The sequence below is a fragment of the Spermophilus citellus genome (genome assembly GCF_964194105.1).
Source record: "Spermophilus citellus genome assembly, chromosome: 1".
Classification (NCBI taxonomy): Eukaryota; Metazoa; Chordata; class Mammalia; order Rodentia; family Sciuridae; genus Spermophilus; species Spermophilus citellus.
In genome coordinates this window covers 73,932,522-73,959,976 of record NC_138182.1, presented here as the reverse complement: position 1 = coordinate 73,959,976, position 27,455 = coordinate 73,932,522, and the positions used below count along the sequence as shown (strand labels likewise).

General features: G+C 61.4%; 2 protein-coding genes and 1 long non-coding RNA gene across 3 annotated transcripts; all 3 read left to right on the top strand.

The window, feature by feature from the left end:
- Positions 1 to 601: 601 nt before the first annotated feature.
- Positions 602 to 20,044, top strand: LOC308640794 (DNA (cytosine-5)-methyltransferase 3-like; the record flags this gene model as incomplete). The annotated part of the gene is made up of 14 exons (XM_081278664.1): positions 602 to 698; positions 1,092 to 1,175; positions 1,445 to 1,489; positions 2,040 to 2,119; positions 2,192 to 2,304; positions 2,849 to 3,020; positions 5,311 to 5,398; positions 6,426 to 6,514; positions 7,763 to 7,838; positions 8,348 to 8,487; positions 13,525 to 13,610; positions 15,343 to 15,537; positions 15,901 to 16,033; positions 19,748 to 20,044. The coding sequence occupies 14 exons, from the start codon at positions 602 to 604 to the stop codon at positions 20,042 to 20,044; spliced, it is 1,695 nt and encodes a 564-aa protein (XP_081134790.1).
- On the top strand, positions 19,986 to 25,136 carry LOC308653357 (ICOS ligand-like). The gene is given in 6 exon segments (XM_081301953.1): positions 19,986 to 20,121; positions 21,000 to 21,040; positions 21,783 to 22,133; positions 22,964 to 23,031; positions 23,035 to 23,248; positions 24,518 to 25,136. Coding segments are annotated over 6 exon segments (729 nt in total). The 5' UTR covers positions 19,986 to 20,110; the 3' UTR covers positions 24,562 to 25,136.
- A 127-nt stretch (positions 25,137 to 25,263) lies between these two features.
- LOC308653367 lies at positions 25,264 to 27,117 on the top strand. The gene is made up of 3 exons (XR_014023039.1): positions 25,264 to 25,386; positions 26,131 to 26,166; positions 27,005 to 27,117. It is a non-coding gene; the product is annotated as an uncharacterized lncRNA (long non-coding RNA).
- The last annotated feature ends 338 nt before the right edge of the window (positions 27,118 to 27,455 follow it).

Genomic DNA, 27,455 nt, shown 5'->3' with positions numbered 1-27,455 from the left:
CCCCCATCCCGGACCCATCGAGGCCCCTCCCAAGGCCTCCCTCCACTCGCCCAGCCCCCGCCCCTTGCTCCCCTGTCCTGGCCCCAGTCCAACTTAACCCACCCCCAGCACCACCCCAGCTCCAACCCCCACTCCACAGCCCCCACTGCGGACCCCCTCCCGCCCCTCCCCTAGCCCCCCACCTCCACCCAGCTCTGAGCCCTGCTCCCGGAGCTCCACCCCCATGCTGCCGCCACCCCAGCCCACCCTGCCCTGGAGCACTCCCACGCACTGAGCTGCCCAAGCCCCGCCCCCAGCGCCCAGCCCCTGAGCACCCCGCCCCCACCATCACCCCCATCCTGCCCGGGACCCCCATTCTCCAGCCGCTCTTCTTGAGCTCTTAATCCCACCCACTCTGGAGACCCCTCCCCCCAGGAATCTCTCCTGCCCCCTAATTCCCCACGGGGTCCTCTGTGCCCTGCAGAAGCCCCTCACCCCTCCCCATACCCCAGCCGCATCAGGCCAGAGCCTACTCCTCACACCTCTTCTCAGCTGCCCACCGCCCCTGGACCTGGGTCCTGGACAGTCCCCCACTTACTGGGAGGCGCTGTGGCCCGACCTCATGGCCCTCTCCCCCTCTGGGACCCTGACTGCAGACAGCCTGGGCTCTGACCTGGACCCAGACAGACTCCTGGACGGGGCGCAGTGGCAGCAGCCCTGTGAGACCAGCGGGCCCTTCTTCCTCCCGGCGGCCATCAGGCCTGGGTGCAGGCTGGGAGGACTGTCCCAGGGGCCCCTGGCTGGGGCGTGGGGACACTGGGAGGCAGGAGCGTGGGGTCCCTGAGGGGTCAGAGGCAGCCCGGGGCTGCAGGGGACGTTGGTGCCTTGGTCCCTTGTGAGGAATTGGCCCAACTGGGCCAGTGAGGGGCACCCAGGGGCCACCCAGCTGGCTGGCTGGGTGGGTAGGGGTCACGGAGTGGGGGTGGCTGGCATGGCTGGTGCTCTGTCTCCCTACTGCTGGGCCAGGCCCACTGGGCTCCCGTCAGAGGCTCACAGCTGATGGCTTTCTCCTTCTGCCTGGCGTCCTGTGTCCCTCCCCACGGTGGCCCCAGTCCTGGAGGCTGAGCACAGCATGGATGTCATCCTGGTGGGCTCCGGCGGGCGGTCATCCCCCTCTTCAGTCCAGCTGGGCAGAGGTGAGAGCTCTCGTCCACCTACTGGACCCTCCCCATAGGGTGCTGCCCTCAGGCCTGGACCATCTGGAATATCCACTTGTGGTTCCTCCACCCAGCTGGGCGGGCCAGGCCACAGTCAGGCAGGGGAGGGGGCGAGGTGGCCACAGTCAGGCAGGGGAGGGGGTGAGGTCCCCAGCCCCTGTGACTTCAGGACACATTAGTGGCATTCCTTTGTGGCGGTACCCCATAGGAGGTAGGAGGAGGGAGGGCCACTCTTGCCTTCTTTGCAGATCTCATTGCCTATGAAATCACTGTGAACCAGCGGAACATAGAAGGTGAGCTCCCCACCGCCTGCCGCGGGCCGCAGGGAGGATGGAGAAAGGCGGCTTCGGCCTCTGGGGCCTCCGGAAGAAGGCTGGGCGCTCTGCGGGTGCTGCGTGCTTCCCCCACCTGCCCCCCAACTCCCGCGCCTCGTGAAGGCGCACAGTGGAGTGGTTCTGAGGGTGCTGACAGAGCAGGGTCCTGCAGCCTCCCCACTGCCTAATCTTAGAGCATCTTCATCATCCCCAAAGAAAACCTGTCCCCGCTCCCTGTCCCCTCCCTGTCCCCGGCACCTCTGGCCTTGTGGATTGGCCGATTGCAGATTTCCTGCATTTCCGTACACATTTCAGGATCAGGTGTCAAACTCTGCGGCGCAGCCAGCTGGGGTTTTGAGACGGGCTCCCACCTGGCCTCTTTGTGACATTAAGGTGTCCGATCCATGAACACGGTTGCCCTCCCCCGGGCCTGCCGTCCCTCCCCCTGACCGGGCGCCACAGCTCTTTCTCTACCCTGTCGAGTCCTCACTCTGCCGAGGGCCGAGCCCCTCGCTCTGTTTCTCTTTAGACATCTGCCTCTGCTGTGGAAGCTTCCAGGTGCACACGCAGCACCCCCTGTTTGAGGGGGGAATCTGTGCCCCGTGCAAGGTAAGCGGGGGTCCAGCAGGGGCCCCACCTCTGGGAGGAGGGGGATGCCAACAGCCACCTCTGCCTGCCCAGGACAGGTTCCTGGAGGCCCTGTTCCAGTACGACCAGGACGGCTACCAGTCCTCCTGCTCCATCTGCGGCTCCGGGGAGACGCTGCTCATCTGCGAGAACCCGGACTGCCCGCGGTGAGGCTGGCCCGGGGGTGGCACCTGTTCTTCTCCACTATTCCCGTGGGGGGATGGGGCCTCCCAAAACAATGCTTCCCCCCCTCCATGTCCCTCTCAGACACCTCCATGGCGAGCAGCCGTGGCACGTGGACTGGTGTCCGGAGGCCTCTGTCCCAGACAAGACACTGCTGTTCCTCCACTGACCGTCTAGAGGGTCATGACCAGGGCCGCACAGGGGCATGCTCACCCCTGCCCTTCCAGCCTGGGCTGCATCCACTGCTCCCCACTCGGGTCCGCGGGGTGCTCTTCAGAGCCTGGCCCTGAGTTCTGCTCCGGCGGCTGCTCCTGCAGAGTTTGGGGAGGCCAGGCGGCTTAGGGGATCCTCAGATAACTGTCGTCGTCTCTGGACCTTTACCAGGGTCCCTTCTAGCCTGTGGCCTCACCTCCCCCACGCAGCACACAAGGGCAGGGCCGTTTGTTTTCTCAGATGAGTGGAGGGAGGTCCCTCCAAGGCCCTCGGGGGCAGGGTCACCGGGTCACCTTGGTTTTCTGCTTTCTGTAGGTGCTACTGTCTGGAGTGTGTGGACACCCTGGTGGGCCCCGGGACTGCGGGCAGAATCCACGCCATGAGCAGCTGGGTGTGCTTCCTGTGCCTGCCCTTCTCGCGCAGTGGCCTGCTGCAGCGCAGGAGGAAGTGGCGTGAGCGGCTGAAGGCCTTCCAGGATCGCGAGGTGGTAAGGAGCAGGCCGCTGTGGCTTCCACTGGCTCCACGCTGCCCATCGGTTGGGACAGGGACAGGGACAGGGCTCAGGCTTTGTGCCACCAGACGGGCCATTTCTTCAGAATCAGTGAAGCATGGTGATTTTGTTTCTTACAAGCAAGGATGAGCCTTGCTCATCAACAGTCACGAAGGAGGGACCCAGAGAGCCAACTGGCAGCCCTCTGCAGTCTCTGAGCCCCACAGTGGCTGCCAGCTCTGGGCCAACGTGGGCTCCTGGTCCAACCAGGACAGCGAGTCAGACACAGCACTTCCCACAGCTGAGGCCAGAGACACCAAGCAGACAGGACCATGGGCTCATGGAAGGTGCAGACTTATGTCCTCAAAGTCCTAAACTGGGTGCCTTGAACGCAGCCTTATTCAGAAATAGGGTCTCTGCACATGACGTCTGGGGAAGGATCTGAGGATGAGACCCTTGTGGATTCAAGGAGGCCCCAAACGCATAGACTGATGATGTCTTAAAGGGGAGGGAGATTCCAGAGATGAAGAGACAGGAAGAGGCCCCGTGAGGTTGAGGCAGAGGCGGGTGCCCGTGTCCGTGGCCCAGGTGTGCCCAGGGCCACTGCAGCCTCCTGAAGCAGAGGTGGGGGCTACGGTGCCCCTCCCTCCAGCCTCCAGGGGGAGCCAGCCCCACTGGGACCTTGAGCAGGACTCCCTGCTGAGCTGTGTTCCTGCAGTCTGTCCTGCTGAGCTGTGTTCCTGCAGTCTGTCCTGCTGAGCTGTGTTCCTGCAGTCTGTCCTGGTTTGTTGCTGGCCCTCAGAAGCTTCCCTGGAAGGGGCGAAAGTCTCGCGGGGAGCCAGCAGAGAGCGGGGTGCCGTCCAGCTGCTCGACCGACCTCGGGTCCTCATTCCTGCTCCTCGGGGTTGAGGCCGCCTTTGCTTGCCCGCCAGGCGCATCCTATGGAAGAGACAGGGAGCAGGGGCTCCTGGGAGCAGCCCCAGGCTGGCGTCGCCATCTCCCTGCCCAGCCTCAGGCTCGCTGGTGGGCTGGGGTGCCATAGGCCAGGAGGGATGTACCCTGATTCGGGGTGGCCTTGCCTCCCCTGGGGTCCTCCTCTCAGGGGCCACTCTGGCCTTGGGGCTCTTTTCTGCGAGGGTCTTGAAGCTGTCCAGCTGAGACCAGGCTCTGCAGGTGCCAGCTGCCCTGTGCCGTGCCCACGTGCGTGCACACCAGTGGCACACATGTTCCAGTCTCACAGACGCCATGTGGATGCAGGTGTGCCTTGCTCGTAGTGGTGAGCAGGTGTCTTAGGTGCTTTTCAGAAAGCAAGGCCAGCGTGTGCCTTATGGAGCCCCCCTTTGGTACCTTGAGAGTAGAAAGCTTTCCTGTCCCTACGATGGAGACCCCTGGGCTCCAAGGCTGCAGGAGGGATTACACACACACACACACACACACACACAGACGAAGTGACCTTCAGAAGTGTGATGAAATGCCACCTAGGGCGTGGAGCCAGGGAAAGGCGGAGGTGGCTCCTGGGGTCAACCCTGGGCAGAGGGGGCAGGCCCCCAGGCCTTCCCTTCCTCCAGGGTCCCAGCCGCTGCCACAGCTGTGTGTGCAGACACAGAGCTGAGCCGGGACCCTGGCCCCGGCCGCCCCTCCTCCTCCAAGGGCAGCCAGACCCCCACTGCCTACTTCCTGCCTGATCGGATGTCCGCATTCCTGGATGTCCCAACACGAGCCCCTGGTCCCTGCTCCATCCTGTCCCTGAGAGTCGTGCACTTGACCTTGGCCAGGTGTCTCCACTGGCCCTGTCCGTCTCTGGCTGGCATCCTGGAAGGGGTGGGCAGGCCTTGTGCCCCACATACCACACACAGAGTTTAGAGACGTCTGTGTCCTGGGTCCCCAGCATGGCTCTTCTGCGTCTGGACTCAGGGTGCCAGTTCTCAGCTCCACAGATCACAGGCAGCAGGTCTGGGCCTGGGGAACCCCTCACCTCGGGCAGCTGTCACACTGCCCAGCCCTCCGAGGGCTTTCTGGCCCGGAGTCCCCACTGCTGTGCACTCTCCCGGGTCTTGGAGCCTCAGAGTCAGAGCCATCTCTGCTGGGATCCCAGCCCCCTCCTCTGAGGTAGGGACAGCCCCGCAGGCCTGCTTCCCCCACCGAGGGGGCAGGACCAGGCCTGCGGCAGGGGAGGCCTTCCTGGGGCCGGCCTCCACCTGGCAGGTGCGTCTCAGGGGGCTCCTCCACCCGGAGCCTGTGGCTCGAGGCTCTGGGACCAGGGGCTGAATGACGGCCTTTCTACCAGGCGAGTCCCCAGGAGATCTATAAAACCGTGCCAGCCTGGAAAAGGGAGCCCGTGCGGGTGCTCTCCCTCTTTGGGGACATCGGGAAAGGTGAGTGCCCTGACCTGCAGAAGTGGGGGGAGGTGGGGGGGGTGGGGGAGGTGGCGTGACCAGCAGCGCCCAGCCTGCCGCATTCCTGGACGCCCTGAGCAAAGGAAGGGGAGGCCTCCAGTGGGGGCAGCGGTCAAGAAGCCAGGTGGGAGGCCAGACAGGGGTCAGGAGGCCAGGAGGGAGGCCAGACAGGGGTCAGGAGGCCAGGAGGGAGGCCAGACAGGGGTCAGGAGGCCAGGAGGGAGGCCAGACAGGGGTCAGGAGGCCAGGGACAGCAGGGCCAGGTAGGGCGCCCACCCAGGAGGAGGTGGAGGCAGGTGGGGAGGGAGGGTGCGGGGACAGAGGCGGCTGGCAGAGCATGACGGATGCCCAGTGCTGTGATGAGCAGTGCGCCCAGCGGCAGACGGCCAGCCTGCCACCCAGAGGCCCCATCAGCCAGCCTCGTGGGACCCTCGCTGCACTCTCCTCCGAGCCCTCCCGCCCGCCCTCGTCAGGGTGTGCCCCTCTGGCTGCAGCTCTGCCAACCCCCCAGCGGGTGCCCTTGGAAGTCCCACCTGGCAGGTGCGGGAGAGCCCCAGAGAGGGTCGTGGTGGGTGGGTGCCCCTAGGACAGGAGCAGCACAGATGCCGCGGAGGCCTGTGCCCTGGCGGTGATCCTGTCACTGACCTTGGGGACAGGCACCTGAGACAGACCAGCAGTGGCTTGGCTGGCCCAGGCTCTCGCTGCTGGTGGGGCCACAGGGGCTGGGCCTGCTCCCAGGGTTACTGGCTGGCCTAGTGGTGCCGTGTGGACACGCTGCCCAGGAAGTGACAGCGTGGCAGAAGTGCCTGGTTCTGCGGCAGACTGGCCTTGAACTCGGTACTCTGAGGCCTGCTTGTTTTCCGCGGTCACCAGACAGGAGAGATCCCTCCTCTCCTGGTGCCCGCCGATGGAAACAACGTGGCTGGGCTGAGGGGAACATCCTGGTGGGACCTTGGCCCACTTGGCTCCTTGCAGCTCCTCTGTGCCCTTGTCTGTCCCACTCCAGAGCTAACCAGTCTGGGGTTTCTGGAACCCGGCTGCGAGGCGGGAAGACTGAGGCACCTGGAGGACGTCACCAACATTGTGCGCAGAGATGTGAGTAGGCTCTGCGCTCCCAGACCCCGGCTCAGGGAGGACAGGGGACTGAGGCCAGGGACAACAGGGCCAGGTAGGGGGTGGGGAAGGCCAGGGTCAGGGGAGCCTCCTGGATGCCACTCTGGGGCCTCCAGGCCAGCGAGGGCTTGGGGCCCAGTGAACGGTGCTCCCTGGCTCCGTGGGCCTGCACTGCCCTCAGCACAGAGCCGGGCAGCCGGCCAGACATCCTAAAATCCAGTGGCTCATTTCTGCCCCATGATGGGGTGCTGCCCAGCCAGGGGGCCTGACCCCCCCTCCACCCTCTAAAAGAGGCAGGGTCTGGGACCCGACGGCCGCCCATCATTTGAAAACCTCCCATGGGCGGTGGGACCTGGGCGTCCACGCAGGGGCTTCTCTCCGGGTGAGTCCCACTCTGTGCTGGCGGCTGCTCCCCAGAGCTGAGTCCCCTTCCACCCCATCCTGCTGGGCGGTCGTTAAAGGAGGGCACAGCCTCCTGCCACAGAGCCGGGTGCCACAGCAGACCCAGCTGTCCCGCCTCCCTGCCCTCCTCTGTTCACACCCCAGCCACCAGGCGGGGCCCAGGACAGAGGCAAGAGGAGCAGGAGGGCGGGCTCAGGTCTCCCTGCTGCCCAGAGCTGCCGGAGCGTCTTCCTGTTTGCTTGGGGGTGCCGGGATTGAACCCCACCTGTTGCCCCAAACGCTTCACTGCTGAGCTGAGCCCCAGCTCAGGGTCCACTCTGGATTGGGCTATCGAAAGTGGGGTCCAGTATCCGGTGTCTCTTGAACTTCTAGGAGAATGACCCGGGGCTGGGTTGTCGCTGACCGTGGGTGGCCCTCTGGGTGCCGAGGCGCCTGGGGCTGTGGGTGTTGAAGAGCTCCTTCGTCCCCGAGGGGGCAGGAATGTGGCTGGCTTGACTGTCGGGGTGCTGGGGTTGTGTGGACTGGCCGCTTCCCAGGCAGCACACCAACCCGTGGCGGGGAGTCCATGGTCCCAGGGGCCCAAGGTTCCACCCAGGAGCAGTGGCCATTCTCAGATGGCCCCTGTGCCGGGTGTGCCCCAGAGGGCATGGTGGCTGCTGATGACTCAGCTCTGTGGGCTCCTCTGCCCCCAGGGATCCTGGGAGGAGTCACCACATCCTATTGGACAGGGCATCTCGGCCCCAGGGCTGAGCGCTGGGGCTCACAGTGACCAGCGTCCCACTAAATAAGGACATTCTCCAGCGAGCCGTGTCCTGCCGTGTCCTGTAGGTGGAGGAATGGGGCCCCTTCGACCTCGTGTACGGCTCGACGCCCGCCCTGGGCCACGCCTGTGACCACTCTCCTGGTAAGATGCCCTCAAGGGCTGGGTCTGCTCCACTCACCAGGGCGTCTGTCCCCAGCCCTGTCACCTCTCCTCTCTCCCACCCACTGCAGCGCCTTAGGGAGGGCGGGAACGGTGGTGTGTTTAAACAGTGGAGGGCTGTCACTGACGCATGGCAGGTCCCATAGCACGTCCCTTAGCACGTACAGTGGGTCACCTGCCTTGCCATGACAAGAGAGTGGTTACCGTCACCCCGAAGGCCGCTTCGTGCCCCGCTCTAGGCCCTCCAGCCCACCAGGTGGCCTCCAGGTCATGCAGGCTCTGGAGTCCGAGGCGGAAGGCAGGGTCAGTGGTCAGTGTGGGCCCCTGTCCCTGTCCTTGCTGAACCTTGGCCTCTCTGGATAAGGTCGGGACCTGTGAGCCTCTGCGGCCCTGGCCAGGTGCTGCTCCTGGGAGGGGGACAGAAGTGTAAGGGGTGGGGACACCCAGGCCCTCAGCCCTCGCCCACCTCACAGCCAAACCGCCCCCCGCAGGGTGGTACCTGTTCCAGTTCCACCGCCTCCTGCTGTACGCGCGGCCGCGGCCGGGCAGCGCGCAGACCTTCTTCTGGATGTTTGTGGACAACCTGCTGCTGACTGGGGACGAGCAGGCCATAGCCGCTCGCTTCCTGGAGGTACGTGCCGGCTTCCAGGGGCTCACGTCCACCCAGCTCCCGGCCCGGCCTCCCGGGGGGCCACGCACAGAGGCGCAGACAGGAGCTGGACCCCACCCCACGCCACCACCGCGCTCTCTGCACGTGCCCCCGGGGTGCCACCTCCTGCCCTGCCTCCCAGCGGGCACATGGGACACACTGGTACCTACACACACACACACCAGGACTCACACACATTACACACACACACACCAGGACTCTCACACACACTAAAACAACACACACAGCAGGACTCTCACACACTCACACTAAAACAACACACACAACAGGACTCACACACACCCACATTACACACACACCAGGACTCACACACATTACACACACACACACCAGGACTCACACACACACACTGCACACACACAGCAGGACTCATACACACACACACTGCACACACACACACACACACCCCAGGACTCTCACACACACACTGCACACACACACACCAGGACTCTCACACACACTAAAACAACACACACAGCAGGACTCACACACACACACACACTGCACACACACACACCAGGACTCTCACACACACTAAAACAACACACACAGCAGGACTCACACACACACACACACTGCACATACACACACACACACCAGGACTCTCACACATTACACACACACACCCCAGGACTCTCACACACACACTGCACACACACACACCAGGACTCTCACACACACTAAAACAACACACACAGCAGGACTCACACACACACACACTGCACACACACACACCAGGACTCTCACACACACTAAAACAACACACACAGCAGGACTCACACACACACACATTACACACACACCAGGACTCACACACATTACACACACACACACCAGGACTCACACATACACACCACACACACACACACACACCAGGACTCTCACACACACTAAAACAACACACACAGCAGGACTCACACACACACACACTGCACACACACACACACACACCAGGACTCTCACACACTCACACTAAAACAACACACACAGCAGGACTCACACACACACACATTACACACACACCAGGACTCACACACATTACACACACACACACCAGGACTCACACATACACACCGCACACACACACACACACCAGGACTCTCACACTAAAACAACACACACAGCAGGACTCACACACACACACACTGCACACACACACACACACCAGAACTCTCACACACTCACACTAAAACAACACACACAGCAGGACTCACACACACACACATTACACACACACCAGGACTCACACACATTACACACACACACACCAGGACTCACACATACACACCGCACACACACACACACACCAGGACTCTCACTCACACTAAAATAACACAGCAGGACTCACACACATTACACACACACCAGGACTCACACACACTCACACTGCACACACACACACACCCCAGGACTCTCACACATTACACACACACACACCAGGACTCTCACACACTCACACTAAAACAACACACACAACAGGACTCACACACACACACATTACACACACACCAGGACTCACACACATTACACACACACACACCAGGACTCTCACACACTCACACACATTACACACACACCAGGACTCACACACACACACACTGCACACACACACCAGGACTCTCACACACTCACACTAAAACAACACACACAACAGGACTCACACACACCCACATTACACACACACCAGGACTCACACACATTACACACACACACACCAGGACTCACACACACACACTGCACACACACACACACCCCAGGACTCTCACACACACACTGCACACACACACACACCAGGACTCTCTCACACACTAAAACAACACACACAGCAGGACACACACACACACACACCAGGACGCTCACACACTCACACTAAAACAACACACACAGCAAGACTCACACACACACACTGCACATACACACACACCAGGACTCACACACACACACACTGCACACACACACCAGGACTCTCACACACTCACACTAAAACAACACACACAACAGGACTCACACACACCCACATAACACACACACCAGGACTCACACACATTACACACACACACACCAGGACTCACACACACACACTGCACACACACACACACCCCAGGACTCTCACACACACACTGCACACACACACACACCAGGACTCTCTCACACACTAAAACAACACACACAGCAGGACACACACACACACACACCAGGACGCTCACACACTCACACTAAAACAACACACACAGCAAGACTCACACACACACACTGCACATACACACACACACCAGGACTCTCACACACTCACACTAAAACAACACACACAGCAGGATTCACACACACTGCACACACACACCAGGAATCACACACACAGCGCACACACAGCAGGACTCACACACACACTGCACAAAACACACACACACACACCAGGACTCACACACACAATTGCACACATACACACACACCAGGACTCACACGTGCCACATACTACATGCCACACGCATGCTCCCTCTGTGCCTCACACACGTGCTCACCCCACACACCCACACAGGCAGGGGCACCACGGCCTTGCTCCTCTGTCCACGCGTCTGAATTGGCACCACCAGAGCAGCCCCGTGGGCTGTGGCGGAGCCCACGCGGCCAGACGTGGCGGAGCTCTGGGAATGGCTCTGGCAGGGGAAGTGCAGTGGAGTCGCGGCCACCTGACCTCCCCCAGGAAGGAGTTCATGCTCCCGATCCCAGAAGGGACGCGACGGGGTGGGGACAGTGTGGCCAGCCACGGGTGCAGCGAGGGCAGCCCCCACTGCTGGGGGTTTCGCGGGTGACTTGAGGGTGAGCCAGGCAGGCAGGGAGGGGCGCCCAGTGTTGGGGCTTCGGCTGGGGCAGGGGGAGGATGTGCAGAAGCACAGACTCAAGTTGAAGGTGTGGCTTTAGTGGGGATTTTAACACCCGGACCCTCCCGTGGACCCCTCCTCACGGGTCAGCCTGGCCAGCCTGGTGCTCCTCTCACAGGGCGCCTGCCCTCGTCCAAGGTCCAACACGATAGGAAAAGCCCCCTGTAGCGCCCTGCTGCTGGCACCTGGCCTCCAGCTGCAGTGGCCTTCCCTGGCAGCAGCACCCCTCCGTCTTGTCCCTGTGCTGCGTGGGTTCCTGGGGTGGTGGGCGCATGTGGCCGCTCCCTGTGGGTGGGTGACCAGGCACTTCCTGCCTCTGGCTCTGACAGAGGTGCCGTCCGTGGCCAACTCCAGAGGGGCTCTCTGGTCAGAGGGTGAAGGTGGCTGCCACATGTGTCACCGACCACCCTCGTGGAGCGGTCCCTCAGCAGTGGGCACGGTGTGGGAGCGCTCCCTCAGTCCTTAGCGTACCCCGGGGTCTCCTGCCTGCTGCTCCTGGCGGCCACCTCCCTCTTGGCCCTCCAACTGGCTTGGTCTATACACGTGGAACTGGCCTCTGTGCTGATGGCCCCCGCTGCCCGGTGGCTGGATGGCCGCGTGGGCTGAGGGTTTTCATTCGATTCAGTGAGACTTGCTGTGTGTGTTCAGACAGTGACGGTGACAGTGTTCCTCCTGGTCCTAAACCTGCGATCTCTTTCTCTTCTCTCATGGAGCTGCCAGTCTCGGGGACCTTGGCCGTGATGGGGATACCCCGTGTCCCCCTGCCCTCCACAGGGCAGGGACCCTGGCTCTGAGGCCGAGGCGCAGCGTGCTGGAGGCTGAGGGGAGTTTCTGCTGATTCTCGCTGGTTGAGGCGTTTTTATCAACGGTGGTCTCGGGTGTCTGTGGGTTACCTGGGGAGTCTTATCCACGAGAGTGACTGAGAGGACACAGTGTAGAGCAGACTCCTAGTGGTGAGCGCCTGCACTGTGGGAGGGCACGCCGTCAGGGTTCCACCCACAGCGGGAAAGGGGTCGTGGCGGTTCCCTTGTCCCCTGGCCCCTGGCGGGCTGTGGTGTCTATGTGGGACCTGCTCCCTAAAATAACTGAGGCAGACGGCGTTCTGTGCCACAGCTACAGCTGCTGTGCAAACGGTCCGTGGAGATCTCCTGTCTCAGCAGTCAGTGTCGGGAGGTCACGTTTCCTAGAATATGATCCATTTAAACTTTTAGGTTATTTCTACAGAGTTAAGCAAAGTGGCCTCACGACCCTGTTGCTTGCTTTCTTCTTTATTAGGAAATCTGAGCATTTAAAAAAACAACAACATAATGTCACATATCAGCAGTTGGGATCAGATTGGTTCATTGCATTGTTTTACCAAAAAAAAAAAAAAATCCCTATTCCTGCCGTCAGTAATTGTGGGCCCAACTGAAACACCACGTTGCTAAGCCAGGCACCCGTCAGGACAGACAGAGGGCTGCAACAATACCGCTTTCCCTTGTTTGGCACACAGGTTGGGAGTTCAGAGTTAATTGGTCCCAACTCCAAAGTAGCACGGAAGGAAAGTCCTGGGTCGTCTGCCATCCCCATCCGGCCGTGGGCCTTATTCTGCTGAGGGCAAGAAACCTAAGTGTGGCTCTGGCCAGCTTGTGCACCCTTATGACCCTGGTGGGCTGCTTGCTCCCCGGGGGAGCTGTCGGATCAGGGGGGTGGAGTCAGGTCACCCAGAAGGGCCTCCCGCCTCCGATTCTCCCTTCTTTGGCTCCCCCGCACTGTGGCACACGCCGGCTCTGCCTCCCCCTCTCTGGGCTTCTGCAGAGACCGTGACCAGCCTTAGAGACAGCCTGTGGGACTGCTGCCAAGAATAGGAGGGTGGACACGCTTTGGGGAGCCCTTGTTGGCCAGCAAAGCCTCCTGATCCCTGAGGGACTGCAGGCCACTGGCCCGTGGGACCAAACATCTGCCGGTTAAGAACACGATGACCCTGCTTCTCTTCTCAGAGGGCAGTTTGTAAGGACAAAGGTCTGTCAGGTAGAGGACGCACTGGGCAGACTGCTAGCCTAGACCTGCAGACCGTGGGGACCCACGGGGAGGAGGTTACTGGCTGTCAGGCTGACTGGTGTCGCCCTCCGTCCCTTAGACAGAGCCCGTGATCCTCCAGGACGTCCGCGGGAGCACCCTGCAGAATGCCGTGCGTGTGTGGACCAACATCCCCGCTGTGAAGAGGTACTTCCTGGGCCGTGAGGCTTCCAGGCTGGAGGGACACAGCCGGCACAGGGCTCACGGGGGACACGGGCTTGGAGTCAGTGGGTTACCAGCAGAGCCAAGCTGAGCAGCCCTGGGGCGTCAGGCTGAGTCTAGCCAGGCCTGGGGCCACCTGCAAACCTCACACGCCCAAGCCGCTGGGTGGTCTCCGCAGGCTGAAGTCTCTCTCTACCCCAGCACTTCCCAGGGTCTTGCCTCAGGACCTCAAGGTGGTGCCCGGGCCCCAGAGCAAAGCCTGATACTGGGCAGAGCACTTGCTTCATCCTCGAGAATGTGCCCCATGTGGCCCCGCATTCTGAAGCCCCGCACCCTGCACCACCCCCAGGACACCTGTGCATGCTCAGACACACACACCTGCACACTCACAGGCTCACACGCACTCCTGGTGGACCAGCCTGCATACCTGCACACTCACACAGGCTCAGAGACACACGCTCCTGGTGGACTGGCCTGCACACCTGCACACTCACGCAGGCTCACAGACACATGTTCCTGGTGGACCGGCCTGCACACCTGCACACTCACACAGGCTCAGAGACACACGCTCCTGGTGGACCGGCCTGCACACCTGCACACTCACACAGGCTCACAGACACATGTTCCTGGTGGACTGGCCTGCACACCTGTACACTCACGCAGGCTCACAGACACACGCTCCTGGTGGACTGGCCTGCACACCTGCACACTCAGGCTCACACGTGCTCCTGGTGGACCAGCCTGCACACCTGCACACTCACGCAGGCTCAAACGTGCTCAGCCAATGGGACCACACCTCCTAGGACTGCTAAGTCATTCTCCTCTGCCCAGGAGTGAGTTTCTGGGAACTTCTCCCCACTCCCCTCCAGCCTCAGCATTCTCCTGGCTCCCAGCCCCTGCACAGCCCCAGGGCCCGTGCCTGTCAAGGGAGGTGCTTGTGGCCCCTCCCCACCCCACGCCCTCCTGGCCCTCCCTGGCTTGGTGCCAAAGTGAGGTGAGCCACTTTTTTAAACTAATTTTTCTTCGGGAGCCTGCTGACGACAGCCCCGCCTGCATGCCGTCCACCACACCACATCAATATCTGGTGGTGGCTGAGAAGGTCCCTCCCTGGTATCTGTGTGACTTTGTGGGTCCAAGTCCAGCAGCAGGGCACGGGCATCGCTCGGGCCCAGAATGGCCTGCAGGGGGAGCCAGGCTGCACTCCTCGCCAGCCGCTCACCCAGGGAGCAGCAGTGGGGTAGGAATGACACCTTAGAAGTCACATGTGGCCAGGCATGGTGGCACACGCCCGTAGCCCCAGTGACTCGGAAGTCAGGCTGAGACAGGAGGATTGCGAGTTCCAGGTCAGCCTGGGCAACTTAGCAAGACACTGTCTCAATATTAAAAGTAGAAAGGTCTGGGGATGTGGCTCAGGGGTGGAGCTCTTTCCCAGCAGGCGTGAGGCCTGGTTCAGTCCCTCCCACTACCAACTGAACACAGGACGACCCAAACGGAAAACCAGCCCGCCACAAAACAGAAGTAACCTATGGCAGGTGCTCCTGACCCTGGCCCACAACCTGCGGCATTTGGCCCCCTTCCCAAGCTGTCCAGAGGCGCCTGCCAGGCTTTGCCATGGACACACAGCTCCCTCCCTCCTGGGCCCAGCCTGGCCCCTTCCTGAGCCAGGCACCACGGGCCCCTCTGGGTCTGGCCTTCACTGTGCCCCTCTCCCTGGCAGCAGGCACTCGGCCCTGGCTTCAGAAGAGGAGCTCCTGCTGCTGGCTCAAGATGGACAGCGAGGGACACTGGCTGCCCAGGGCCCATCTGCGCTCGTGAAGAACTGCTTTCTTCCCCTACGAGAATATTTCAAGTATTTCTCTCAGAACACCTCCTGTTTGGTTCGAGTCGCAGGCTCTCCTGGGCTCCATTCTGGGTTTGGGGAGAGGAGCCAGGTGCCCTGTGTGGTGATGGGATCCTGATGTGACAGGGCACCGAGAGCACACCTGTGTTCCCACTGAGAAGTTCAATAGATGTGTCACTGGAGGACTGCTGGTCATATTTTGGTGTTCTGTGTGTAAGCAAAGCCCCCCAGGTACCAGGTGCCCACCCTGTGCACCCCTGTAGATGGGATTTTCGTTGGTTTGATGGTTGAAATCACTCACCTATCAGGCTGCCCCGAGCGCCCCAGTATAGAACATTCCCACTTGGTAGAAAAGCCAGAGCCAGCGGAGCCAAGGGTGCTCGGGCCCACCCAGATCTACCTGCAAAGTCTGTGACCTTTGGGCTCCTAACCCAGATGGCATGGCTTGCTGAAGCAGGATTCCCCAGGGCCCTGGGCAGTGCCCATCCCAGAGGAGTTTAACCCAACGGAGGGCATCGACTGGACCCAGCCTCACATGAGTGAGGAATCTCACAGGACTGTTTCTCAGGTAGCTAGAACCATCCCATCCCCTGAGTCCAGACACAGCAACTAAACAGAGTCAGATTGTCCTGGACTCCACAACTGGGACTTGGGGACGCTTTCCGTGGTCTGTACAATGCTTTGAGGAAGAAAGGGGGGTTCAAACTGGATCTGTTGAAGATCCTTGGAAACACCTTGAAGTAGAGTGAGGTCACCCTTGGATCAGTGTAACAGGGCACTTTCTCCGTCCAGGAGGACAGCCCTGCACATGGACAGCACTGGTATCGTGTCCAGGGCTGACTCAGGAGGGCTGTGATAGAACCAGGCTAGAGGGCCAGAGACACCGCAGGAGAGCAGAGCTGGGCTCAGCCAGGGGCAGACAGACCCCTCCTGGTAGCCTAGGCTCTGCAGCCCACACTGATCCCGAAAGCTGGCTGAGCCGTGCACATGAACCTGTGACCACAGCTGCCCAGTGGGGGATGACAGCACTGTGCAGGGCTGGTAGCGGCCAGGCTGCGTCCACCCAGATAACTGGTGGCACGGACAGAGAGAAAACCAGGGCCTGCTCTCCACCTGCTTTAGAGCAAGGAGGAGAGCCAGGCTTCAGGTCTCCAGACACGCTCCGCGTCCTCTCCGCACTCTCAAACGTGCACACAGAATCCTCCCCACCTGGAGCTCCTCCTGTGTACTCTAACCCTCCCCAAAGGCCCCATTCATGATCCCTGGAGTCGGCTGTAAATCACCCCCCAAAAGATGCCCATGACCGACTCCCAGAGCTGTGGGTGTTACCTCACACGGCAGAGAAGGACCCCACTGCCTGAGTCGACATGCCTCCTGGGTTACCCAGGTGGGCCCATTTGCAATCAGAGTGGGGCAGAGGCAGTCTTGGCCACATGCAGAGGGGACGGCCATTGACCAGAGAGGCAGAGAGGCTCCAGAACTGCAGCTCAGCTAAGGGGCACCCCAGGGGGTGGAGGCAGGGAGGCGTCTCCCTTCAGCCTCCAGGTGAAGCAGTGACCTCCGACTTTGGCCTCCAGGACTGTGGAAAAACGATGCCCCTGCTGTTTTTAAGCCCCCAAGTCTGCGTTGACTCCTTGCAGCAGACTCAGGAAATGAGCAGACCCCCAAGAGAAAAGATCGGCTTCCCCAGCCCGGAGTCAGGTTCCGAGTGTCATCTGGGATGTCAGAGGCACACTGTGCTGTGACTCTCAGGGGACTGTGCTTCCTGTGTGGGGGAAAGACCTGAAATTAGGTGGCGGCAGGCCCCCCCATCAGTGGGACTTGGGGCCCAGAGCCCTGCTGCTCCTGGGTGCAGCTGGGGTTCAGGGGGCAGGTTGGGGCATCCAGGCGATTCCAAACCTTGCCCGGGAACCTCGGATCCAGGCTGCAGGACTGCAGTTCCTCTGGTTCCCAGTCCTGATGGCCTGGGCCTGTCCCACCCCAGCACCGAGCTTCCCTGCCCGCCTGCAGTCCTGGTCAAGGGAGCCACAGCCACAGGAAGGAAGCCTCCCAAAGGGTTTCCTATGTCTCCTTCATCTCAGAGTCCTGTTTGGAACCCTTTGCCTGTAGGGTGTGCATTAATTTAGGACAGTCGCACAACTGTACTCGCAGGCATTACCTGGTCACTGAGCCACAAGGGTGTGATTATCTGCACTTCACAGATGGGAAACACAGGCACAGAGGGGCTGACTAACTTGCCTGGTGATGCACAGTTCCAAGGCTGGGATTTCAACCCATCGTGAGCTTACCATCTCTGGTCTTGGTTCCCCTCCCCCACAGCGCCCGGGTGCTGCCCAACGGTGCCCCCTGTAGTCCAGCTGCATTCCGTGTCACTTCCCTACTGTGCCCAAGGAACAATAGGCCCCTCCATCCAGAGTCTCTGCTGTTTAGTGGGTCCAGCAGCAGTAAGTGGTTTCTGAGACCTCTGTGAGCTCTAGCCCCTACCCCTTTGCCAGCCATGCTTGTGCCACCCGAGCATCTTCTACCACTGCCCCACTGCCGTGAGGCAGCACAGCGCCCAGGCCTGGCTTGGAGAGCTGCAGGGTGGAGGGGGATCTGGGTAGTGCTAAAAGGGGCGTTGCCCCAACCCAGGCATCAGCCAATCAGTACAGTGCAGGCCCCTGGGCCTCAGTGATAGGCCCAGAGGTGGGCACCCAGCCCAGGCCTGCCCAATCAGAGACAGCCCTGTGTGGGCCTCAGGGACTCACCTAACCAAGGGGAGGGGAGTGGCAGCAGTCTGGCCTGGGAGGAGAAGGCATGGGTGGTGCCAGCTGCCCAGCCCGGCTGACCGCTCTGCTCATCCGGCCAGTGATGCTGGGCTGGTTCTCCCCAAACTCAGTCTTCTGCTAGCTGGAGCCGAGCTGGGGCGGGGGAGGGGACTGAGGCCACCAACATCATGTACCTCTCTATGCTGGGTGTGTGGACCGTGTGCCCCTGAAGAGGCCCTGGCCACGTGTGTTCCAGCCCACACTGGTTCCTGGCTCCTGGAGCTGGACCCATCCCAAGGCACACGATCTGGTTTATGCGGGCACCCTGCTGTCCAGGGACAACATTCACCTTTCCTTCAGGACACTTCTCTGGCTCCCCATCCCCACCCCAAGAGCAGACCCCTTCATTGGACCCTTGAACATGGGCAGGGGTCCTCTAGTCCCTGAGCTTCCTGACCAAAAGGGAAGATGGCCCCTCCCTGAAGAAGTGCCTCTAAATGCCCACTCCACTCCCGACTTGGGGACTTCGGGACCACATGCTCACTGTCCCTGCTCTTTTCCTCGGGAACTTCCGTCACCACCTGGCACTCACCTTTTGGCTGTCTTCACTTGGTTGTCCCACAGCTGCATGGGTTGTCCGCGTCCAGCTGGCAGAGACTAGAGCCTTCTTTACCGCGTGCTGAGAACTAGCCAGTGCTGGGTGCTCATCGGGTCTTCGTTGAATGAATGAAATCTGCATGGGGACTGGGCTCCGGGAGCTCCCCTTGCACAATGGCACAGGGACAGGCTCCCAGCTTTCTGCCTTCACAAAGGCTGCCCCTGCTCCACCATCAGCCTGGGCAGCAGGCCTGGGGTGGGGCAGAACTGAATAGAGAGGCTACAGCCCTCGGCTGCTCGCAGGAGATCAGGACCTCCAGACCTGCCACCTACAGGGAGGGAACCCTGTCCCCTCCTGGCCCACCTCCTCACCAGTCTGGCAGTACCTCTGTACCTGGCCTGGGAAGGAGGAGGGAGCACTGAGTCAGCAGAGAGGAGGGCCCAGTACTGTGTGTTGGGGGCGGGGGGCGGGGAGCAAGTGGGCTCCACCACAGCCCAGAGCTCAGCAGTCTCCCGCAGACCAGGTGCCAGACAACACTGGCCAACACAGGAGTTCAAGGTTTACCCAGGTCCAAGCAGTGGGCTTCTCAGAGCCTCTCGTATGCAAAGATGCTGTACCAGGGGCCCCATCAGACCCCACAAAGGTTCGGGGAACAAACTGGGTGTGCAGGGGGTGTCAGTTCAGGCCTGCCCTCCCTACCTTTGGTCCAGTCCTAAACAGTCATTGGGTGTGGTTCACCTACTGTCCACCTGGAGAAGTCTACTTTGGGCCCCTGGCTCAGATCTGGGGCTTCTCATAACTCACCCTCAGGGAAGGCAGGGCTAGAACATTGGGCCAGGGTGGGGGCCAGGGTGTGAACCAGTCTGGGCAGCGCAGCGGTGGGGAAAGCTCAGTGTCCTAGGGCCCAACCGCCACATCTCTGGCCGCTCTTTCCCAGCTACCCTCCCGGGACTCTCCCGGGACTTCCCCGGGCACCTACAGCCCTGGCCCGTGTCCCCGTGACCTGGAGGACCTGGCCCTGTCCAGCACTGGGCCGACTGGAACGCGGGCCTGGGTAGAGATTAACTTTGTGGAGCCAGAGGGCGACCTTCCTCTCCGCCGCGCCCCGCCTCCTCCCGGGGCGGTCACGGTCCGGGAGGGCCGGGCCGGGGGCGGGGACCAGGGCTGCACCCAGGCGGCCGCGCGCTGGCGCTCAGAGCCTCCGCAGCGCCCTGGGAACTGGGAACGCAGTTAGAGCCGGTCTCCGCGGCCCCAGGTCTCGGCGCCCGAGGTCTCGGCGCCCCAGGTCTCGGTGCCCACCATGCTGCTGAGGTGAGCCCCCCTACGGCCGCGCCCTGCGGTGCGGGGAAGGGAGCGCGGGCAGGGCGCGGTGTCCCCGCCCGAAGTGGGGCCGACAGCGCCCCGAAGGCAGCGGTCCCGCGCGTCCCCAGCTCCGGGCGGCTCCCACGGGGCTCGCGGGCTCACCTGCAGGCCCAGGAGGGAAGTGCGGGCACCTGCGGTGTAGACGGCAGGGGGCGGCTTGGGCCGGCGGCGGGCACCGGCGCGCGGGCGGGGCGTGGGCGTGCCAGGCGGCTGTGCGGAGGCAGGGACCGAGTAGGCTGCGCGCAGAGCGGGAGGCGCACCCCGGCGCGGGCACCGCGAGCCGCCCTTCTCCGCTGCTCCGCTGATTTCCCAGAAGGAGGGAGGATGTGACACCCTGTGACACCTCGGAGGCCAGCAAGTGCCCACTGTTTAGTGACACGGCCTCTCCCCACACACCTGGGACCCCCCCTCCGCGTTAACAGTTCCAAACCAGGGAAGGGGGTGCTGCGGGCCGCGCAGCAGGGGGCGGTGGGAGCCGGGACGGCAGCAGCTTCGCTCGGCCTTCCGCGGTTTCTTGTGGTTCCCCAGCAAGGCGGCTCCGGAGGCAGAAGCCTGGACCTGGCCGCGGCTCCCAAGCCTTCTTTACTCACTGTCATGGTGGTCTGGGGGATCTGGGCTGGAAGCCCTGAGGTCTTGCTCTGCGGGGCAGGGAGGTGTGGTCCAGGCCCCTCTCCCTGAGCTCCCCGTGCAGGGAAGCCCAGGACCTCTCCAGACAGCGAATTCACATTTCTGTGACGGAGCCAGGGCCTCCCGGGGGCGGACCCCTGCTCCTGGGAAGGAGAAGCGGAGACCTGCAGCTCACCTGCCTTCCCTCGTTTCTGTTCCAGTCCTGGCCTGCTGTTGCTCCTCCTCAGTGGCCTGCAAGCTGGTGAGTCAGTGCTTAATGCAGGGTGCTCTACCCAGCCAAGCCTTACCCAGCCTCCAGACCTCATGTAGAGCTGTGAGAGCCTCACACCCAGGGCCTCGGGAGGTCCTCACCACCTCCTGCCAGGGTCCTCTGGGCCTCACACCTAGGCTGGTGCAGGACAGAAGGCCACAGAGGACACTGCCTTTCCAAAGGCCATAGTTCTTTGATTTCATGCTCAGGGTAGGTAGATGCAGTTCCTTTGACTCAGGGGCTTCTTGTCCCCCAGCCTCTCTGTCCCAGTCAGCCTTTCTGAGGTTTGAAAAGAGCCAGAAGCAATGATGTGGCCCTGCAGCAGAGAGCCGAGGCCCACCAAGCCTTCCAGTCTAAGCCAGGCAGTTAAGTGATTGTGCAAATGGTAGCACCTCTGTATGTTGTGTGAACTTTTGTCATGAGCACAATGACTTTATAATGTCGAGAAATCGTTCTGTTTTGCATGCCAGATTTTAGAAATAGTGCAGAGCAGCCCAGGCACCCTCCTGGCTTCCCCCAGTGGTGGCTTTGCATGCCAGCTGTGCCCTGTCGGAGCCAGCATCTGAGCTGCCACCTGGGCCCCTGGCCCTCCTGGGTGGAGCTTATCAACACATTCCTTTTCTGCTTGAATGTGTCAGGATCAGTGTCTGAGCCTTGTAACCCAGAAGTCTGGGTGACTCCATGGGCTGGGAGTCACCCTCAGAATATCCATCTCATCTTTGGACTCTTGCAGTTATTGAAGCAGAGGAAGTCAGGGCCCTGGTGGGCAGTGACGTCAAACTCAGCTGCGTCTACCCGGGAACAGATCGTTTCAACCTAGACGACCTGTTTGTCTACTGGCAAGTCAGCGAGTCAAACGCAGTGGTGACCTACTACCTCCCCGAGAACAGCTCCACAGGCCTCGAGGACAGCCACTACAAAAACAGGGCACACCTGTCACTGGACAGCATGCAGCAGGGGGACTTCTCCCTGCACCTGCGCAATGTCACCCCCCAGGACGAGCAGAAGTTCAAGTGCCTGGTGTTTAGGAAGTCCTTAGAGCTGGGAAGGATCTTGGAAGCCGTGGTCACACTGCACGTGGCAGGTGAGGCTGCAAAGCAGAGCGCAGGTCTCACCCACCTCGTCCTGGAGAAGGTGCTCCCAGAACCCAGCCCTGGCCCAGCAGCCTGCTCCCTTCAGGGAAGAAAGTCCTGTCTTGGTTACTGGGTTTCTCCCACCTGTGAGGCAGTGGGTGAAAACTTGGTCAGTTTTAGGACTTCAACCTGAGACCTCCTGGTTTCACAGAACCCCCAGCCTTGCCAGCTGCCTTGAACTCTTCAGCTCGAGCTAGATTTTTCAAAATGAATTAGAAGACAGTGCTATAAAACACAAAATGAGATGAGAATTTAAGGATTTGGGGGGTTGAACGCAGGGGTGCTTAACTCCTGGTCACAACCCTGAACTCTCTATATATGTATATAAAATTTAGAGACAGTCTCACTGAGTTGCTTTGGGCCTCACTAAGTTGCTGAGGCTGGTTTTGAACTCGTGACCCTCCTGTCTCAGCCTCCCAAACTGCTGGTCTTATAGACATGTGCCACTATGTCCAGCAGAATTCAAGGAAATTTTAAAGATAACCACGGTCAGGGCACAGCTCAGCAAGGAGACGGCAGTGTCACTTGTGAGAAATACTAGATCCAATGAGGGGTATGAACTGGCCCTAGGTACAGGATACTGCTTGCTAGGCTCAGTGGCTCCCCAGTTGGGTGTCCATGCAGGCCTGTGCTGGCAGCTCAGACCACAGCCCTGATCTGGCCGCTCTACCAGGGTGGGCCACAGGGGCCACCTTCCCCGGCCCTGGCCCTTGGCACCTGCACCCTCCGCATCTTGAGGTGCAGAAGCTGGCCTCCCTCACCCCCCTTCCCTCCCCTGCAGCCAACTACAGCATGCCGGTGGTCAGCACGCCTAGCCGCCCCTCTGCAGAGCAGGAGCTCACCTTCACCTGAGTGTCTACAGACGGCTACCCGAGGCCCAGCGTGTACTGGATCAACAAGACGGACGACAGCCAGCTGGACAAGGCCCTGCATAACGACACGGTCTCCCTGAACCAGCGGGGCTTGTACGATGTGGTCAGCGTCCTGAGGATCCCTTGGGCGCCCAGCGTGAACGTCGGCTGCTGCATAGAGAATGCGCTTCTGCACCAGAACCTCACGGGGACAGGTGAGGCCCAGGCAGGGGGTTGTGGGGACTGGAGAGGCCCTACAGGGACCGTGCAGTGGCGTCAGAAAGGTGGCTGAGAGGAAGGAAGGTGAGGGCAGGTGGTGGTGACTGGGAAACCCACAGTTTCAGAGCAGAGGACGCTGCCCCGTCCTCCCCAGCTTCAGCTTCACCTGCAGAGCTGCGTGGCCAGCGGGACTGAGGCTCCGAAAGGACTGTGTGACAATTCAGAAGCCACAAAACTAGGCAGCAGCTGGCCAGGGTGGAGCCACCCCTGTGCAGCCCCAAGCGCTCTGCCCCGGGCACATGCCCCTGAGGCCCCTGAGAAGAATGAGCCCCCACACGGGGAATTGGGCTGGGCCTCGCTGCTGGCCAGGTCCTCCTGTGCTTGGAGTGCAGGCTCTCCCAGTCTGTGTCCCTGTCACCACTGTCAGATGGGACACAGAAGGTGGAGGTGGGAGATGCTGCAGCCTAGACTCTGTGGGCCCTGCCAGCTGCAGGAAAGGGGTGCCACCCACAGGATCTGCTACGTAACCTGCAGGATCAGTGAAAGTGGAAATGCAGGTGAATGTCAGAGCAGTGCAGGCCGCTGAGTGGGGCCTGGGCTGCCCAGGCCCAAGCTGGTGGAGCGGCCCTGACCACCAGCACCCAGCAGGCTCCTCCTTCCTCCCTCAGAATCCGGCTGCAGCCCCTGGCCTCATGCGCACGGTCTGGGCCCCCCTGGAGCAGGATGAGGGCAGCACCAAGAGCTTCTGGCTGCTGCCTCCTGCCAGGCAGCCCGGGCAGGTGGAGCCCAGGGTTCTCGCAAGCTCAGTTTCAGCTGCACAGTGGGTCACCTGGAGCCCAGCCCGGACCCTGGCATCTGGCAGCAGGACAATGTTTTTTTGTTTTGTTTTGTTTATAGTCCTGAGCATTGAACCCAGGGGTGCTTTGCCACCCAGCCCCATCCCCAGCCCGATTTTGTATTTTATTTAGAGACAGGATCTCACTGTGTTGCTTAGGGACTTGGTAAGTTGCTAAGACTGGCTTTGAACTCGTGATCTTCCTGCCTCAGCCTCCTGAGCTGCTGGGACTATAGACTATATTTTTTAATGTGAGACAGGGTGCTGCCCAGGCTGGCTTCAAACTTGCCACCCTCCTGCTCAGCCTCTCTCGTCTTTAGGATTATAGGAGTGTGCCACCCCACTAAGACAGTGTTACAAAGCTTCTAGGTGACCCTGAGTCACATTCAGGGCAACCTGTGGTTGAGGGCATTGATCTCTGGTGTTGGAGACACACTGGCATCTGTATCCAGCGCCCCTGGATGGCATGGCTGACTTCCCTGTGAGGACCACCCTCTGATGGGCCAGGACGGCGGGCAGGGCCTCATGCACTGCTGACGAAGGCAGACTGGTGGCCAGCGGTTCCATTTCCTATCTGCCCAGGACAGGGACTCAGGCGAGTGCCTGTGGATGCCCAGCATGTTCACAACAGCCACAGGGCCCCAAGCACCCACCACAGATGGCTGGCTGGACACTGTGGCCATCACATGACGGAGTGTCACTTAGCTGTCAAAAGGATGAGGTGCTGACACAGGCTGCATGTGGTGAACCCCGAGGACATCGTGCCCGAGTGGCCAAAGCTGGTCCGCAGAGGCCACACGTGGTATGGTCCGTTCACAGAAAGGACCCAGAGCAGGTGGTGCTCCGTCAGGGGAGTGGAGGGGCCAGGGGTGGGGCACAGGGGAAAGCAGGAGGGGCTGCCTGTGGGTACCAGGTTTCCTTGGAAGGCTGCTGCCCCCTGCCATGAGCACTGGACAGCACTGACCCGCCCACTGTGGAAGGGTCCGTGAAACGTGAATTTCACCTCCATTTAAGAAGCCCCTCTAGGGCCCTGTGTCAGGGCTGGGCCTGCCGGGGAGCCCCACTGTAAGGAACAGCTGACCGCCTGGTGCCGGTCCCTGGGAGCACTCCCCTGCAGGGCTCACTCTTAGTGTCTCCTCTGGGACCCCCCAGCCATGGTGACAGACAGCCCAGTGCGTCCCCACCAGGCGGGGAGTGCGGCCGTCCTCAGCGCCCTTGCCATCCTGCTGGTGATGGTGATCGTGGCTGTGGCCACAGGCTGCCTGTGCAGAACCAGGTGTCCCCGTCGCAGCTACACAGGTGCGCACCAGGCCCAGCTGTCCACTTCCAGAATGCGGAAATGTGGGTTTCATTTAAAAGCATTACCCAGCCCCCAGGAGGTGGGTGAGAGGCCGGTCATCTCTCAGGGGCTGTGTTCCTGATAGGGCCAACCCCAGGGGCAGCCTGGAAGCCGCCCCCTCCCAGCTGCATGGGGAATGACGGATTCCAAGTTAGAGACTGCGATGGGGTTGATTTCTGGGAAGGCTGACCGCGGCTACCAAGTCACTGGCCAGGCTGGCTGGCTGGGTCCTGTGCTGCAGGAGGAGAGATCCCGAGGGTGAGATGGAGTCGCAGAAGCTGCAGGCCACAGTACTGCCCCGATGGCCACGTAGAGGCCCTGCCTGCTCGCCCAGGAGGGCAGAGGAAGGGGAGATGGTTAGTGGAGCCCAGTATTAGCCCCAGGGAAGAGCCTCCTGGCAGCTGCTTCCAGGGGTTCCCAGTGTGTGGCCACCCGAAACACTTTCCATGCCCACAGTCCCCCTGCTGTCCCAGGCAGGCTGTCACAGGGCCCCTGAGCCAGGACACACACGTGCCCTGAAAGAGCATCTTCCCTCAAAAGCAGGAGGCCTAGGAGCCCCTCACCTGGGAGTCCACTCCCTGCCCAGGGCAAGACCTGGGGCAATGTCTGGGCAGAGGGTGGGGCTGCTGTGCTCGGGCCCCGGGGGTCTTTAGAGTGCCTGCCCGGCCTCCACGCCACCTGGGTCTCTCTGACTCCTCCCACAGGTGCAAGGTTCGTGCAGTAGGAGGAAGAGCCCACAGGTGAGTTGCCCCCAGAGAATACAGTTCGAGGGGCCGCCAGGCGGGCACGGCTGGGGCACCTTCACGCACTCAGAACCTCAGTTGTTTGCCCTAGCGCCTGATGGTCCTGGAAATGCGGGGAGATCCCAAAGGTGCACCTGGCATTTCCTGTTGGCTCCCTCAGCGCCAGGACCTGTCCCTGTGTGCGCTTCCTGATACCACACGTGACAGAAACTTCCAAACTACACACGGCAGGGCCCAGCCAATGACCCTGGGTCCTTCCCTACCCCCTGCACTGCCTGGAGTATGCGTGTCCCTGGCCCCTCCCTAGCTGGGACCGTGGCCTGCAGGCAGCGCTGTGGCCCTGTGGACCTGGTGACCCTGGTCTCAGGAGCAGCAGTAGAGGTGGATTCCGGGCTTAGAAAGAGCTCGGTGCCGTGGGCTACAGCCCCAGGCAGGAGCTTGGACCAGGGGCCAGGGGCTCTACCTGAGGCGGTGGCTGCAGGTCTCCTGACCTGGGTCTCTTACCCGGGGCCCAGGGACCTGAGCTGTGTGATGGCTGGCTCTGCAGGGAACCCCAGGCTGTGCCAAGCAACTCCAGGTCATCTTGGAACAGAACTTGCTAGAACTCTAGGGCCACCCGTGGTGTTAGCTGCCTCCTGAAGCAGCCGTCCTCAGTTTCCAGGGTCTTCCTGGGTCCTGGGGACTCTTTGCCTCCAGGAGGAGAAGGAAGGCTGGGCCCGGGTCGGTGGCAGGGTGCCTGCCTGGCTCGTAGAAGCCCTGGGTTCTGTCCCCAGCACTGCGAGAAACCAAAGGAGGTGCCAGCGCCTCACGTCCCTCTCTTCTCTTTCCCTCCAAGACCCTGTTTGACAGGAACTCACTGCCCAGGACGGGGACAGGGCTTCTATCAGGTGCCACTGGGTGGACATCATACACAGCTTGGTGACAAAGGGGACAGTGAGCCACCTGCCCGTGTTGTCTGCCAGGACAGGATCCACCTGGCCAGGAGGGGCCCAGGAGGCTGACCCTGGGGAGACGCCTCAGACACTGCCCCACCCAGAGCGAGGTCCTTCCCAACAGGGCAGCAGCACAGGTGCCCAGGAGCCCACTGAGCCTCTGCGCTTCAGCACCAGGCTCCTCCCAAACCAGGAACCAGGCACAGGCCTCGCGGGGCACAGGGGTTCCTGAGAGCCAAGGAAGGGCGTTTGGTTTGGAAGGAGGAACGTGCACCTGCCCTTCCAGGATGACCTCTGTGGCCACCGGAGCATTGAGGCTGTTTGCAGGAGACCTGACCCAGGGCCTGCCAGCTG